Source organism: Chaetodon auriga, chromosome 9 (assembly GCF_051107435.1).
Source record: "Chaetodon auriga isolate fChaAug3 chromosome 9, fChaAug3.hap1, whole genome shotgun sequence".
NCBI lineage: Eukaryota > Metazoa > Chordata > Actinopteri > Chaetodontiformes > Chaetodontidae > Chaetodon > Chaetodon auriga.
In genome coordinates this window covers 28,407,599-28,423,028 of record NC_135082.1, presented here as the reverse complement: position 1 = coordinate 28,423,028, position 15,430 = coordinate 28,407,599, and the positions used below count along the sequence as shown (strand labels likewise).

General features: G+C 46.8%; 1 protein-coding gene across 2 annotated transcripts in view; it reads left to right on the top strand.

The window, feature by feature from the left end:
- Window positions 1–1,697: 1,697 nt before the first annotated feature.
- maml1 (mastermind-like transcriptional coactivator 1) overlaps window positions 1,698–15,430 on the top strand; it is a 21,118-nt gene continuing 7,385 nt past the window's right edge. Inside the window, exons 1-3 of one of the 2 annotated variants that reach the window (XM_076739505.1) lie at window positions 1,698–2,048; window positions 3,007–3,304; window positions 11,971–13,347. In XM_076739505.1, coding sequence (XP_076595620.1) covers window positions 3,014–3,304; window positions 11,971–13,347 — 1,668 coding nt within the window. In that variant the 5' untranslated portion in view covers window positions 1,698–2,048; window positions 3,007–3,013. Of the gene's footprint in view, window positions 2,049–2,799; window positions 3,305–11,970; window positions 13,348–15,430 lie in introns of both variants that reach the window. The other variant, XM_076739504.1, reaches the window with a different exon arrangement.

Sequence of the window (15,430 nt, the reverse complement as noted above, 5' to 3'; positions counted from 1 at the left end):
GCAGGAGTCTTAAGAGTGTTTTTAATGTTTCTCAGAGCTGACTGCAGGTGAGGATGATAGTTTATATATGAGTATTATTACTGATGCTTCAACATGTAAGCAGAATTTCACCTGCTCCATATACTGTTGATACTCTATAGCACAGCTCATATTTAAGAAATTCAAACAAACATTTTTGTACATCAACCAACGTCAACCTGACAAACATCTGTAGCTCTCGGCTGAGGCGTATTTATAGGAGAAAAAAAACAAAAAAATGAGACACTGCAATTTTCAAAATCAGACCTTTTGAGGTGGTTTTCTCTCAGGAAATTAAAGGCAAAGACATTTCTTAACATATGGTATGATTATGGAAGAACTTCAAAGGCACTCATATTTTTTGATGTATTTTAGTCTTAGCGGCTCAAACAATGTACATAACCACAAAAAGTCCAGTGACATCCTTTTTTTTTTTTTTTTTTTTTTTAAAAAAGCAACAACCTCTGCCAAACAGCTGAAATATCTGTTAGAAAACATAACTCTGTGATATGTTTTCTGATCAGAAGCTGTTTAAATGTTTTTCAGACAACCAGCTCATCGCTGCATCAGTTTGAGAAACAAATCATTTCCCATGAGGTTTTGATGCCAAACACTCAGACTCATGGGAAATGTGGTTGTAGAGAATAAACACAGTAAATGATGTCTTGTTGTGTGTGGACTTCATTAATAACAAGAAACTGATTACAGTGATCACTGTCTACAGTGCAGCTGCAGTGCTATGGAAGCTCACATCTATCGAAAAAAAAGTTTTCATGGTACGTTTGAGATGATAACTCAGAAGGTTTATTCTGACCACAGTGACTTTTTTAACACCTCAAATCTAATATTTTTCCTGTTGTTTACTTAATGATAAAATTACACTTGCAAGGTCGAAATTAGGAACCAAAACTTGAATTCAAAGTATCTCAAAATCTTTACTGAATAAAATAAAATAAAATAAAATAAAATAAAATAAAATAAAATAAATCTTTCAAGTCAAGTTTTACCAGTGGAAGTCAGACTTGTGTCCTGTAATGTGTTGATGTAGTAACATTTTCAAGTAACATCTTAACTTAGTATATCAGAATTTTGACTTTTAAATGTTTCATCTGACTCTGCATTTTATGCCTGAAAAAGTCATAATTTTGCTTCCATACATCACAGTGTTGACTTAATGTATTTTCAATTTCTGAATATTTATTGCATTTTTTCCTTTTTCCTGGCAGGACTGTGATTCTTATTATCCATGTAATTTACAATGCGGACAGAAAATCTGATTATCAAGTTTAAACTTCTCGCAAAGAGCAGTCAAAGGAATCATTAAACGGTGAATATATGCAGAACTGTGATTTACGGGGACGGAGGCTAACCCGGAAGTGGGCAGGGCTTTAGCGTTTCACTCTTTGTGAGTATTTGAACACTGTGTTCTCCGACGCGTCAGCGCAAATGTGCAGTTTGATCCCCAACAATGAAAGTTTCTTTTTGTTGTCAGCTATTCGTTACTTCCGACTGATTTTTCATGATTCCCTGTTGGACATGAGGCTGAATCGCCAAGTTTTCCTCAAACATCCGCTTCTTATTGGCTGTCTCTGCTGTCAATCATCAGTGAGGCGGGCGCAGGGACATTCCTCCTGTCGGGGATGGAAAAAAAGAGAAAGTTTTCAAGATGGCGGCGTAGACCTGCCTGTCCACTGGAAAACAATAGAAACAGCACAGAGGGACAGAGTTAGCCCGTTCTTACCGACGAACAGGTTCTCCGCTCTAAAACCTACGCACACAACTCGGGCTCGGCCAAGGCGAGTAGTATCCGCGCCGGCACATCGGGAGAAATAACTTTAAAGTATGGTGCTTTATTTAAATGTTTCAGGCTAGCCACCTAGCTAGGTTGCCAGCCAGCTAGTCGAGCTATCGTTAGCCCGTCTACCCAAAACATAGTGTTAGCAGCTAGCGGCTAACGGCTACAAGGAGGCGGAGGATCAGCTGTTTGCTAGACAGATGCTGTAGGAAGAGCGGACGGCAACACTTTCACAGTAAGTGAATTTAAAACTTAACTACGCTTCAATTGTCTGGAAGGTCTTGTCGTTTGATTTCTGTTGTGTGGAATTGTAGTGTTACATAAAACTGCGTGTTTCTCAGCTTGAGTAATTGCTGCCAAGTTTGTGAAGAAGCCAAGTTGTTAGCCAGTGCTAGCCAGCTAGCTCTTGTCCCGCTAACCAAGCTAACTACCAATACTTGAGCAAAATAAAGTTTCAGACAAGTTACAGACCCGTTATGATGTTCACACGCAGTGTAACGCTGTCGTTAGCAAATAAATTGAAGTGAAGTCAGAAGCTAACGCGAGCTAGCTTCAAACCAACCTGATTTTAATGGAATCTCAGATAATTTTGTAAGGAATTTTCGACGCTCCAACTTCGATTTTGAGTGGAGGAATGTGCTAACTTAACTTAGCTCAGCGGGGGTTAGTTTGGTAGTGAGGCGGCACAGTGATTCATTGATTTAAATTCAGATGTAGTGTGAATTATTTAAATGGTTTGTAGAAAAAGTGGCGGGCGTACGTTTGTTTTCACACCGCAGGGATAAATCAGAGTTTGTGTGTTTGATTTGGGCTTAAATTCAGACGGAATGTGGCTCTAGCAAGACTCCACTAGCTCTGCTTTACACAGCAAGTTAAATGAGCTGTTGTATATATCGAGGTTCATAGTGTACACTTGGGTTTAAATGAGTAAATTGAGGAGGCTGAATGGTGTTGCACCCAAAAACCTTAATTTTCCTCTTCGGCAGTGAGTGCCGCTGTGACTGAAGGCCATTAGCAAGACAAAGGTCGCCTCCATGGAGCCAGCACAGGAGTCTTTGTAAAGGGCGAGGGGGGGTGTATAGACGCCCAGAGTGAAAAAGGGCCAAATTCAGCGTTATATGGACGAAACCTGAGCCGGGAGTTTACTGCAAGTCTTTATTGATGATGGCGGATTTTGTTACACCGCGACACAGCGCGGTGATGGAGAGGCTCCGCCGGAGGATCGAGCTCTTCCGGCAGCATCACAACAGCTGCGAGAGCCGCTACGAGAACGCGACGCTGGAGCGACTGGAACTGGAGAGGCAGCAGACCTTCGCCCTGCACCAGCGCTGCCTGCAGGCCAAAGCCAAGCGATCCAACAAGCACCGGCAGCCCCAGCCCAGCGGCGACCAGGCCGGCCAAAGAGCGCCGGGCGGCGGCGTCAGCAGCGCGGAGCACGGCGAGAGCGGAGGGACGGCAGCGGAGCAGAGCCGGAACAGCACCCTGATAGCGGTGAGTGAGCACCCAACACAGGCTGTACAGAGGCAGAGTGGTGGAGAGGGACAGCTGGAGCTGCTGCAGGCGGTGTTCAGAGAAGCAGTCTAAATCAGATATTTGGCATTTACAGCTCAGATTCAGATTTCTCTCAGGGTCCAGCAGCGGTGGAGGGAGTGACCGCACAGTGCTCTCAGACATGGTTTCATATGATAGCGATGGTACAGATGATGTGTGCTGTGTGGAGCAAGATGTCAGAGGTGGCCAATGTGGAAACAGACCCTCCTTATTCAACTTAGTGCAGCTACACCAGCAAATCAGCAATGTCCACCTTCACCTACACTGGCTGTTCAAAGTAGTCTGTGGTCTCATTTTCTGCATGTGGGATTTATTTCAGGGCTGTTGTATTAAACCACAGTACTTTCAGCTAGATGTGCCCAGTATACTGGAAACTGTGTATGTATAGCAAATGATGAAATAAGATAAGACTGAATTGACCCCACACTGGAGAAATTCACCTGTTACAACAGCAAGAATAAAAATGAGAGGTAGAAAAAAGAGCAAGAGTAAAATATCACCTTCACATGATGGAAGATGAGACCTTAAGATTAGTTTTAACTTTGAATGTGAATCAGTTAACTCACAGGTTGCCATTCTGGACCAAATAACAGTCATATCACATCAATGTGTCTTTATCAAAAAAAACACATCATCTCAGGTCCACAGGTGTTTTTTCAGTGTTTTGATAGCAGCAAAATCAATAGAAAATATTAGCTGTTGGGTCTCAATAGGTTCAATCATTATTGGTCAACATGTTCATTTAAGACATGTGAATTGTGAACTACAGAGAAGCAAACATTTGGCTTTATTGATATGACAGTAATCTGAAATACACCTGAATATCTGTGGAATGGCGCGTGGAGGAACCTTTCTCTGTCAGTTTGAAGAGAAGACCATGAAATCCAGCGATGGTTAGTTGTGTGAAGAACAGGCCTGAAACACTCGTCAGAGTTCATGGACACACCCAAATGATGTCCCGTGAACCTGCTTGGAGCAGCTCAGGCCTCTGACCTCTGACCCCCAGCTCGGCGGCGTGGACACTCAGCTCTGAACATCTCATGCTGGCTGCAGTCTGAACATTTGCTGTCAGCTGTGTTTCACTGAGCCCAGGCAGCTTGTGCGATTGCTAATCAGAGCTGATCACAGTGATTGATCGCTGCGCCTGTGCTGCGTCTGCTGCTCGGTCTTTGCTCAGGCGAAGCTGCTGCTGCTCATGCATACGTGTGGCTTCAGTGATTGACAGAGGAAATGTTGTTTTGTGGTGTCTGGTCATGTGACCTCTGTGTTTCCCTTCAGCCAGGGTTGTGGTTCTGGTTGTGGTTGCTTTAACAGACACAGACAAACACACACAGCCAGCTGTGGACCCTGACCTTTGACCTCTTGGCCGTTTTGTTTTAATACTTATTGCAGTGTTGGTGCTGAAACAATGAAAACATGAAGTGTGCCAGTATCTCCAGTCAGCTCTTGATTAAATGTGTGCTTCTCAGTTTGGCATGAACAGGTGTGTGTGTGTGTGTGTGTGTGTGTGTGTGTGTGTGTGTGTGTGTGTGTGTGTGTGTGTGCGCGCGTGTGTGCGTGTGTGCGCGCGCGCGTGTGAGTGACCAGAAACTCAGCTGTTAGAAACCAGAGGAGTGTTAAAGAGTCCAAAGTCCATCTGATAGCTCACAGCAGGTGAGAGCAGGTCTGTCACCATAACTGCTATTGTTGGATGATATATTGTCCCAAAATAATAGAGACAAACAGTATTATTGTCATATTAACTGTCATTTTATGCTGCTAACATCATGCTGATGGAATCACATAATAATGAAATTTCACCCTTTCAAAGAGTTTTCAATGAACTGTTAATTATTAACATTCAAACTTTGAACTGAAAAAACATTAAAATATCCAAAATAAATAAAACATAAATAAAACACAACCAAAGAGTAGATCCAGTGGTCTCTGGGACTCTGAACAAAAATGAAAAACATGTTAGACTCTTGGCTCAGGTGTGCAGAGTCAGTGTGCCCCCTGTCCATTTTCTCAGCCTTAGTCGATGTGAAGTGTAAGTGCTGTCATGTCAGCTGTGAGCTGGTGTGTTTGTGCCGTGTTTGACGTAGCAGAGCCAGTTCAGCTCCTCCTTTCAGAGTCTCTGGACACAACATGAACTCACCTGTGGAGATTTTCCACCTGCTGTTTCTTCAGTGACCTTCTTTTCTCAGTAGAGCACTTCAGTCATTTCATTCAGCCCAAATGAAGTGATTGGACGACCTACCTGCCTGCGTACCTGTCTACCTGCGTGCACTATGCCGGTGCTCTAGACTAGGCAGGTATATTGCTAAAGCTGCACCAAGCTAGTGGTACAAGAATGGTAAAGGAAGTTAGCTCAGCCAAAATTTCCCAATGCTAACATGCTAGCTGGACAGCTGTGAGCACTGAGAATAGCCGTGTTGGTTAATTATGCCAATTATGACATCGTTAGGTGTTTTCGTACGTGTGAGTCATGAAGCGGTTAGCGATGACAGCGTCATGATGCTCCCCTCCTCGCCGCTCTCTTTCCTCCTCCAGCAGTAGTCTGCAGTGCATGTTCATGTGTTTTGGGGAAGTGGCTTTCGGGGGAGGTCTGAGGGGGTGGCATTTTTCAGATACTTTAAAAACTACTAACTTACTATTGCAGCTCTCTCCAGCGTTACCGAGCCCAGCTGTGAGAGACCGTAGTGATGACGGAGGACGCTCTAGTGTTCATTAAAGAGTTTCTGGGTCTTCTTTAAGCCGCTGAATGTCCCTCTGAAGACCTGGAGGATCCACGAAAGGAGCCCCGAAGCTCCCAAAAGTCGGCTACGTTGGCGTGCGACCCCTCTGTGTGTATGTGTTGTCTATGAAGAGGAGGTTTCCTCTGTCGCTGCTTCAGAGTCAGTTTGTTTCTCAGTGTGAATGTGCTCTCAGTAGGGACAGACTGACAAACACTGACTGGAGTCCTGAGAGGTGACTCAGTATGAGCAGAAACCCCCCACCGCCCCCTCACAGCTGACTCATCACTGTGTGTGTGTGTGTGTGTGTGTGTGTGTGTGTGTGTGTGTGTGTGTGTGTGTGTGTGTGTGTGTGTGTGTCAGGCCTGGATGCTAACACAGGAAACGCCTCGCTCTCACTCTGTTGGATGTCAACAGCAGACGCTGCTGGGGGAGGCGGGGCTAAATCTTCTCTGCAAAGCTGTGATTGGCTTGTCTCGGTCGTGGGGGTCAGAAATCTATGCAGCAGATGCTAACAACAATAGCGACTTAACAAACATTACTGTCGCCCAGCTGGTGACCGAGTTCAGAGGCTGATGCTGGTGTGGATGTTTGAATGAAATGATGGAATAACCAGTCAGCACTGGTCGAAACTGTCGTCTCTGCTTCTGGTTCCAGTGGTTGGACTGAACTCTGTTGGACAAACCTGGTTTGTTTTTTCATTGGTCCTAAATTGAAAATATGTCTGACATGGATAAACCATGCGTGCTGGAGGAGCTGTGGGCACGTCGAGGTAGATCACTGCCACACGTCTTGGAGCTGCTCTGAGATACAGATATTTTTGGAAAATATCTGCAGAATCACACAACAGGTTCTTGGGCTGCAGACCCCATCGACACGTGTGTCACTTCAGATGGTGGTCTGCCTGGAGGAAATGATGGAAACCTCCAGAAATCAGATTACTGCAGCAGCAATCGCTGATCAGCTGCAGACTGGTCCACCTGCAGAAGGTCGTCTTCAAAGAGGCGCATGAAGGACTTTCCCAGCATGACTGAGAAATGATTCATACATGACAGGAGCACTAAACAGGTCATATATGTGTTGGACTGATGAAGGTGGTTGGTAACGTTCTCACGTCCTCGCTGCTTCAAGTCTTATTCACCTTCAGTTTCCTCTCTTTGTGTGGATGCTGTGGTACAAGGGATGATGTTTTTCATATCGTTCTTGACATAAAAAAGACCTGAAGTGTCGAAAAATAACCTCAAACAGTGCCTCTGATCTATAGCATGAGGCAGCAGGTCAGTCCATCAGGTTTTCAGCTGTCAGGAGGTTTTATATCTGCTTATCAGGTCATTGTAGGCAATATTTCAAACAAATGATCTGACTCCTTAAGGGTAATCTCCATGATTTTAACACTTTGACTGATTTCCTGGCTTAAAAATACACATTGATTGTGACATACACCAACATTGAGACATAAACTTTCATATATTGTGAAGATTTATTCACGTCTCACACAAAGATTAAACAGAGACATTTTTCATGATGCTTCTGAGAGATGAGACAAAGAAATGCTAGTTGACCGTAACAATAAACTTTGCCAGTATGGACGACAGTAACAGTAAATATAAGATAACAGTACATTTGAACACAGTACAAAACTTTGTCAAGTCAAAAACAGTGTAAAAACATTTAGTCCAGAGATTTCTCTTCAACCACCTGCCAACACACACTGATACTGATTTATCTGTGATATTAACCAGTACAGTACATACGGCTGACATACTGGTCTGGATGGAGAACTCACTGAGTGTCTACAAGCAGCTGGCAGAAGAGTAGAAGTCAATAAATACAAGGACAGGACTGAAAACAAGAATTTCAGTGCAAGAAGCCAAATGTTAGCTGTGATAAGCTGACATAAACATCAGATATTCTGCATTTTTGTGGCAGAGCGAGAGCCAGAAGCTCCGCCATGAGTCACGGTGAAGATATTTCAGGGTCTTTATTTATCTGACTGTTTGATTGGTGATGTAAGATACGCAGACTGTAAAACAAGCTCGGATGAAGATGGATAAATGATTTTTGTCGTGATTCCAAACAGCGAACCTGGATTCAAACCCCAAGCTGCAGAACTGCCCTTTAGCTGAACATGAAAGCACCCTGACCTTTGACCTGTGACCGGTCATCTTCCTGTGGGGAGGTGCTGTGGTTGTTGTTGAGCAGTAGTGACAGTAGTTTTCTCTGTCAGTCGTGTTAGTTACAGTAGTAACTGTGGTATCTCTGGTTAAAGCTGTGTCAGCAGTGTTCACTGTAGTCGTTTGAGGATCAGCTGACCTCAGTCCAGTGTTACCTGACAGGTGAAGCTGAAGCAGGATTCAGGTACTCTGTCTCGCTGATCTGCTCTGAGCGCTGGCTTTGTGGCTCTGGCAGGACCTCCCCCCACCCTCTCCACCCCCACTAGATGGCATTAGATCTTTTGTCGAACCCCTCCCCCTCCCCACCTCTGGCCGTAGCCATGGTAACAAGGAGGAGGAGTCAGACCAGTATTTCTGGTTTAAGAAGTTCAGTGAGTCACCAGAGTTTCCTTTTCCTCAGGGCAGACACACAGCGTCTCTTCACGCCGACCCCCCCACCCTCGCTCTTTGTCTCCAGCCGTCTTTACTGCACCAAGGTCACTTCAGCGTAAACAAGTCATTTTACTGGTTAAACGTTTGGTGTGTAGAACGTCAGGAGGAAGTGAGAGAATGTGCATCAACACTCGATGATGATGATGATGATGATGATGATGATGTTGCTTTCAGTGTCGTGTTTGTTCGTCTGAAACCCAAAGAAAAAAAAAACAGAATCTATCCAAACACACAGTGGCTGGAGCTGATCTGCGGACAGGAAAACTCGTTGGTGTGTGTCGGTTCATGTGTTCATTTGAAAGTGTGTGTGTGTTCTGGCTCGGGCCTGATCTCACTCTGACCTTATTCACAGCTGCTAATAACGTGCCACCTGTTTCCGGACTCGTCGTCCAGGTTAAGGAAACTGATGGTGATCAGGATGTGATTGGATTGGTTGGATCGCGTGCGTCGCGGTCTCAACCCTCTAACTGTGTTCAGGTATAAAATGCAGTCGGTACGATGTGCTGACGTCCGTATCGAGCACAACGATGATGCAGAGTACAGTTTGAAAAGGCTGGTCTGCTGGAAACCGCTCTGGAGCCTCCCTGCAGGAGGAGGTGCTGCTCCTCATCCACTCTTAGCCAAAGCAACCCCTTTTCCACTCAGAGACAAGTCCAATCACTGACTGTCCTGATGCCATGTGAAGCGAACTTACATCAGGTGAAGACAAAAGATGAATGTTTGTATTGAGGTTAAATCCATCCAGACGAGCGCTTTAGCTCCTTTTCAGACCGTCTGTCAAACATGTCTCAGAGCTGTGACAGACCAGGGACAACAGCCCTGAACCAGCTGACTGGACCTGTTCCGTCCCTCTGGTTTGGTTTGTCCTCTCGTGCTGAGAATATGAGGACAGTCTGTCGGCTCGTCAGTCGCTTTTGAAGACTTCACTCATTCATCACTCCCTCGTTTAAAGGCTGTTTGTCTGAGGAGATGTGATGGTGAAACACATGAGAGGAATGTATGTCGTACAGAAAGTCTGTGTTCAGAGCTCCAGGTGTCCAGTTTGTCCCTGTGAGGACGCAGTCTGCCTGCACCCCGTGAACGTTTCAGACGGTTTATGATCCATTCGGCTCTGTGCTGCTTTCAGAATCACTGGCCAGAATGTCGAAGCCACTGGCCAACTGGTCCGTCCAAATGTTTGGATTTGGCCATTTTGGCAGCGCTCGGGTCAATGAGGAAATTGTCAGCATATTTTGGTGAAGACGTCACGTTTCTGCTCACTGTGAAGCGGCTGAGGCTGAAACCTTGAAAACTTTTTATCTTCTTTGACGCCTGTCTCCGAGCGGAGGCTTTGTTTGTCTTACACAGACGTGCTGTCGGATGGTTTCATTCATTAACTTCTAATAATCAGGTTGGTTAACCTGTTCCAGAGTATTTATTGTATTGTATTGTATTTATTTGAGTTTCTAAACAAAATTTCATGGATTTAATAAGTTTAGAATCAGTTGGCCTGATGTGGATCTTTGAGTATTTTCCGTTGTTAAACCTTTTCAGACATTTTAGCAGCTTCAACTGATGGAAACAAGGCAGAAAATAACATTAGTGTTAAAGAAATGTTCATTGAAGTTCAGCAACTGAATCTCATTTGTTATTATTAAAAATAACAACGTGTCAGCATGTCGATCATGAGCCGCCCTGCTTCCTAAATGTCAGTGTCAGCCGTTGAAACATGCCGTAGTTCAGACCTCCTGATGAACGGTGATAACTTTGATCCTCTGACGACTCATCTGTCCTCATCACGGTCGACGACCAAATACTTGCAAAGCCCACTTTGTGTTTAATGCTAATCACGAATGTTAGCATGTTAGCATTTAGCGTTGCTCTTCGTACAGCTGAGCTGCGAGCAGGACTGCAGCCTCTTAGTCTTGCATTACATCCAAGTATGATCCTCCAAACACCGACTTTCATTTGAAAACAACAGGTGAGATAGATGAGATCAGATATAACTTTATTGATCCCACGCTGATGACGTGACCTGGTTACAGACACCGATCACAACAAGAATAAAGACAACACCAGCAGCCCGACATGCTGTGTGCAGGAGTCACACACATCCAGCAAGGACTGAAACCACAGCTTCCTGAGCTCAAGCACTGGTGGGAAATATGATGGAAGCTTACAGAAGAGTTGAAAAAAGAAAAACAGGTTGTCTCCACCTGTTGAATAACGGAACCTAAACACCATCCAGAGCTCCACGCGCCTCCACCTGTCCAGTCCTCTCCGTGGAGACTGCAGGTGTCGAGGACGTTTGGTAACGGCTCGGTGAGGCCGTGTGAGGATCAGCTGGTGTGGTTTCGGTCGGGCAGTGGAGGAGGTGTGAGTGTTCCCATCAGCCCCGGCGGGTCGCTGCCTGCAGAGTGGACAGATGTGATCTGCTGACTGCTCTGAGGAAGCTCTTTGTTATCTGCATTATGTAAGGCAGCCTGCAGCTCATGCTATTAACGGCAGCAGCTCAGAAACCAGGCGGCTCTTGGCTCTGACCGCTGCTGACTTCTGCTCTCATAACGCCGTCCATTCAGCTGCAGCGCCCCCTGCAGCTGGAACACTGCTCCTGCACACACTGAAATAGAAATTCTGTCATAGTTTGACAGCTGGCTTTGTTACTCTGCCCTCCCAAATAACCTCATTTTATGACGCAAATATCTAAATGAAGATGTTATGAAGTACAACGGCAGTATTTTCAGATGGGATTAGTCTGCAGCTGCGTTGACAGAAGATTCATCGTTGGTCATTTTTTAAGCAGAAATGTTAAAAATCCTCTGGTTGGACCTTCTCAAGTGTGAGGATTTGCTGTTTTTCTCTGTTCCTTGTTGTAAACTTGTCAATTTTGGACAGGTGGTCAGACAAAACAGGACATTTGAAGGTGCTCTGAGGAATTCTTATGGTCATAAACGGAAGGATAAAAAAAACAGCTGTTTGATTATGGACATAGTTCCAGTAATTTATCAGGGTCATAAAAGAACTACAGATTTAAATAAGGAAGACAAAGTTACAAAAAATAAAGTTTAGCAAAATAAAACTAAGAAACTGAGAATCTGTAGAAACAATGATGATGTGGTTTTATGTGTTTTCAGATGCTTATTAATAACTGAGACTCCAGCAGCTGCCCTGAAGCTGTGAGGTCTTCAGTTTGTGGCTCAAAGGCACTTCAGCAGGGTTGGACTTTGAACCCTCATGTTCATGGTCCTGTGACGATGCGTGATCTTATTTCTTGAACTGATTCTCATGTTTCTGTTTGCTCCTCCAGCTGCAGGAGACGGTGAAGAGGAAGCTGGAGAGCGCTGGTTCTCCGCTGGGCAGAGATCAGGTCAACGGTTTCAGCGACGGTTTCCCCCCCAACAAGAAGGCCTGTCTGGACAACGGCACCACCAACGGCTCCCCGCTGGACTCCAAACTGGGGATCAGCGACGCACTGAACTCTAATGGCACCCACGGGCCGGCCGGCGAGTCGACGGACGGCGGCAGGGACTCGGGTTCGGACTTCCATCGGAAGGAGATGAAGCAGGAACCCGATGACATCCTGCCCATCATGCCGCCGTCGGGAGGAGGCAACAACAGCCTGTTCCCCGACCTCAACCTGAACGAGCAGGAGTGGACGGAGCTGATGGAGGAGCTGAACTGCACTGTGGCCTACGAGGACATCCAGGACATTCTCAATGACGGCTTTGAGGACCGCAAAGACCCTCCGGAGCTGGCACCCACTCCGGGTTGTGCTGGGCCGGTGGGAGGAGGAGCAGGAGGAGCAGCAGGTGGTGGGGGGGGCCAGTCGTCCCAGGGTCTGCTGCCTCCAGATCTGGTCAGCGTTAAGTCAGAGTTCTCTCCAGCCTCAGTGGCTTTCGAGCAGGACTCTCGCACCGGCTCCCCCCATGTCAGGTCCACCTCCTCCGGGCCACCTCCTCCTCACCCCACCAGCTCCCCCGTCGCCTCCTCCTCCGCCTCTTCCCCGGCTCTGCCTCCATCCCAACCGGCTCCTGCCCCCAGGCAGCTTCAGCCTCCCCCCAACCACCTCCTCCCTCCGGGCCCCCCGGTACCCAAAGACCTGTCCCCCGCCCAGCAGCTCCAGCAGCTGGCTGCCCAGCAGCAGAGAGCCCAGCACCTCCACGGCCAGATGCAGCACAAACAGCCACAGCCAGGGACCAAGTTTCACAGCCAGGGCCCCCATGCCCACCCCTCGCCCTGGCCCCAGATGGCCAACACCTCTCAGAGCCCACGAGGGGGCGCATTTGTTATGGACAAGCCCACAAGCCCCTCCCTGTACCCACAGGACTTCAACCCCAACGCCCAGAAGCAGCTGCTGATGCCCAGTCAGCCCAACAAAGTCTCTCCTAAGGCAGGGGCCGGCAGCTACATGCCGGGGCCCACCGGACACGGCAACATGCTGGGTCACCCGACTCCAGGGCCCCCGCTGAGCCACCCGCCTGCGCCGGGGGCTCAGGCCTCGGCCGCCATGCTGAACTACAACAACACCAAACCTCTGTCGCACTTTGAGGCGGGGCCCGGACCGCCGCGGCCCCCCAACACCCAGAGCCAGAACAAGGCGGTCCTGCTGTCGCTGCTCAGACAGCAGCAGCAGATCAAACAGAAGAACAGCATTAACTTCCGCCAGCACATACCACACACACAGGTAAGACACACTCTCACAGTAACACACACACTCTCCCCTGTGACTGCCTCAGGGTTAGCTGCCTTGCTCAACAGCACTTCAACAGCAAAGAAGCACATCACTGTTTTACACTCGCGTAATGTGAGGGTGTCATCGGAGGTCACTGGAGGTCACCAGAGGTCACAGTGATGCTGCAGCGTCTTCCTGTAGCACGCGAACAAAACAGGAAACACTAAATGTTCCAGCCACAGGAACACATTCACCCACAGACCAGGACAGAGTTAATGTTGGCAAAGCAGGAAGTGAAGCTGATTCTGCTTTAACAATCAGTGTGAATCTGTGGATGAGAGCATGAATGTGACTCAGACTGAGCGCTGTTAGCATCAGTGCTAACATCACATGCTGTACAAACTGGTCAGAGTGTTCCTGCTCTGCTTTCATAACCAGGCCAGCAGCACATTCCTGGACTGGAACCACATTTAGAGTCTAAACTCTCCACTCAGTGTAGGCAGAAGGTCGTAGGGGGGATCAGGACTTTCACTCTCTGTTTCAGTCCTGTTGTCATGGAGTGTGAACCTGCTGGTCTGAGCAGCACAAAGCCGACTTCCTTCATGTTTAACTTTACCCACTGCAAGCTCCTGGCTGCATTACCAGAGGAGACCTTTCAGAGAGATTTCCATAGAGCACAACCAGCCCCGGCTAACAGTGCAAAGCCCCGCTAGCGCCCCTTACAGGCCAGCCTGACACCAGACCGGACGACCATCACCACAGCTGGAAAAACAACCAGTCAGTCGTAGCTGGAATGGTTGAAGTTTCAGTTGAAGCGATAGATGGAGCTGGAGGTGTCAGGTGACGTCTGAGCAGATCAACTCTCACTGAAAGAATATGATGAGAGAAGTCAGTGTTCCAAACAGGTGTTTTTGGAGCGTTCCACATCTTTCCCAGTCTGTGAAACGTGTTGCTGCATCAGATTCACAATAAGAGATATTTACAGAAATCAATGAAAAACATTAAATATATTGACTTTGAGCTGAATTTATGATTTAAGCAGCATCCACCTGTTCGGGCTTGGTTTGTGGGTAGTGAAAGCAGCTGAAATGTTAGCTGTGCAGTAAAGATAAAATCAGTTGTACTGGTTTTAGTTCAACAGGTGCAGATGAAGACCAGTACAGAGCAGTTGAGTGTCTGTGGTGTTGAGTGGAGGTGAAGTCTGGCTGCAGCAGGGAGGCCTTTTGTTCAGCTGCTCTGCTTCAGGCCGGCCTGGGCCCCACGCTTTCACATCCAGCGTGTGTGTGTGTGTGTGTGTGTGTGTGTGTGTGTAGCAGCTGGTTGCTCGGGCTCACACGGGGGGTGAAGGGAGGCAGTGACAAAGCAGCCTTTCATATTCTGCCTCTGTGTATTTAAATATAGCTGCTGCTGCTGCTGCTGCTTGTGTTTGTCCTCTGGGCAGACGAGACGCTCTGTTCCTGCTTCACTTCACACTTTATCACCACCGAGCACCAAAGCTCCCACAAACTTTGTGTCCCGTTGGGCCTCCATACAGTATCGTCAGCGGTGGTCAAGAGGGACTAAGTACATGTACTCAAGTGCTGTATTTAAATACACGTTTGCAGTGTTGCTCTGGAGTGTTTCCTATTTATTGTACTTTGTACTCCTTTCACATTTATCTCACAACTACTTGTGTGTTTTTGCTTCAGTAATAATATTCAAATAAATAGTATATCTGAAAATATACTCTGAAAGGGACCGGCATGTCCAACAAGTACTTTTACTTTTGACACTGTCAGTACTTTTTTGCTTATAATACTAAAGATGTGTAGATGAGTGCAGGTTAGAGCCCCTCACCGTGAACACATGAAGCTCATATTTTATACTCATGAGCTCTCCTCTAGCGCCATCCTCAGGACAGACGAACATGTTCAGCTGAATCGTCGGTGACTGTAGTGAACACTGCAGCCTGTAGGGGGCGCTGCCGAGCCTTCACACTTTCATTGAAGTTAAAATGAAGTCTGCTGAATGAAACCCTCGTGGGGGGACTCCTGATGTTGGGATTAATTGCAGATTGTTCTTTCTTCATTGCTGACCGTCTTTAGTCTAAACCAAA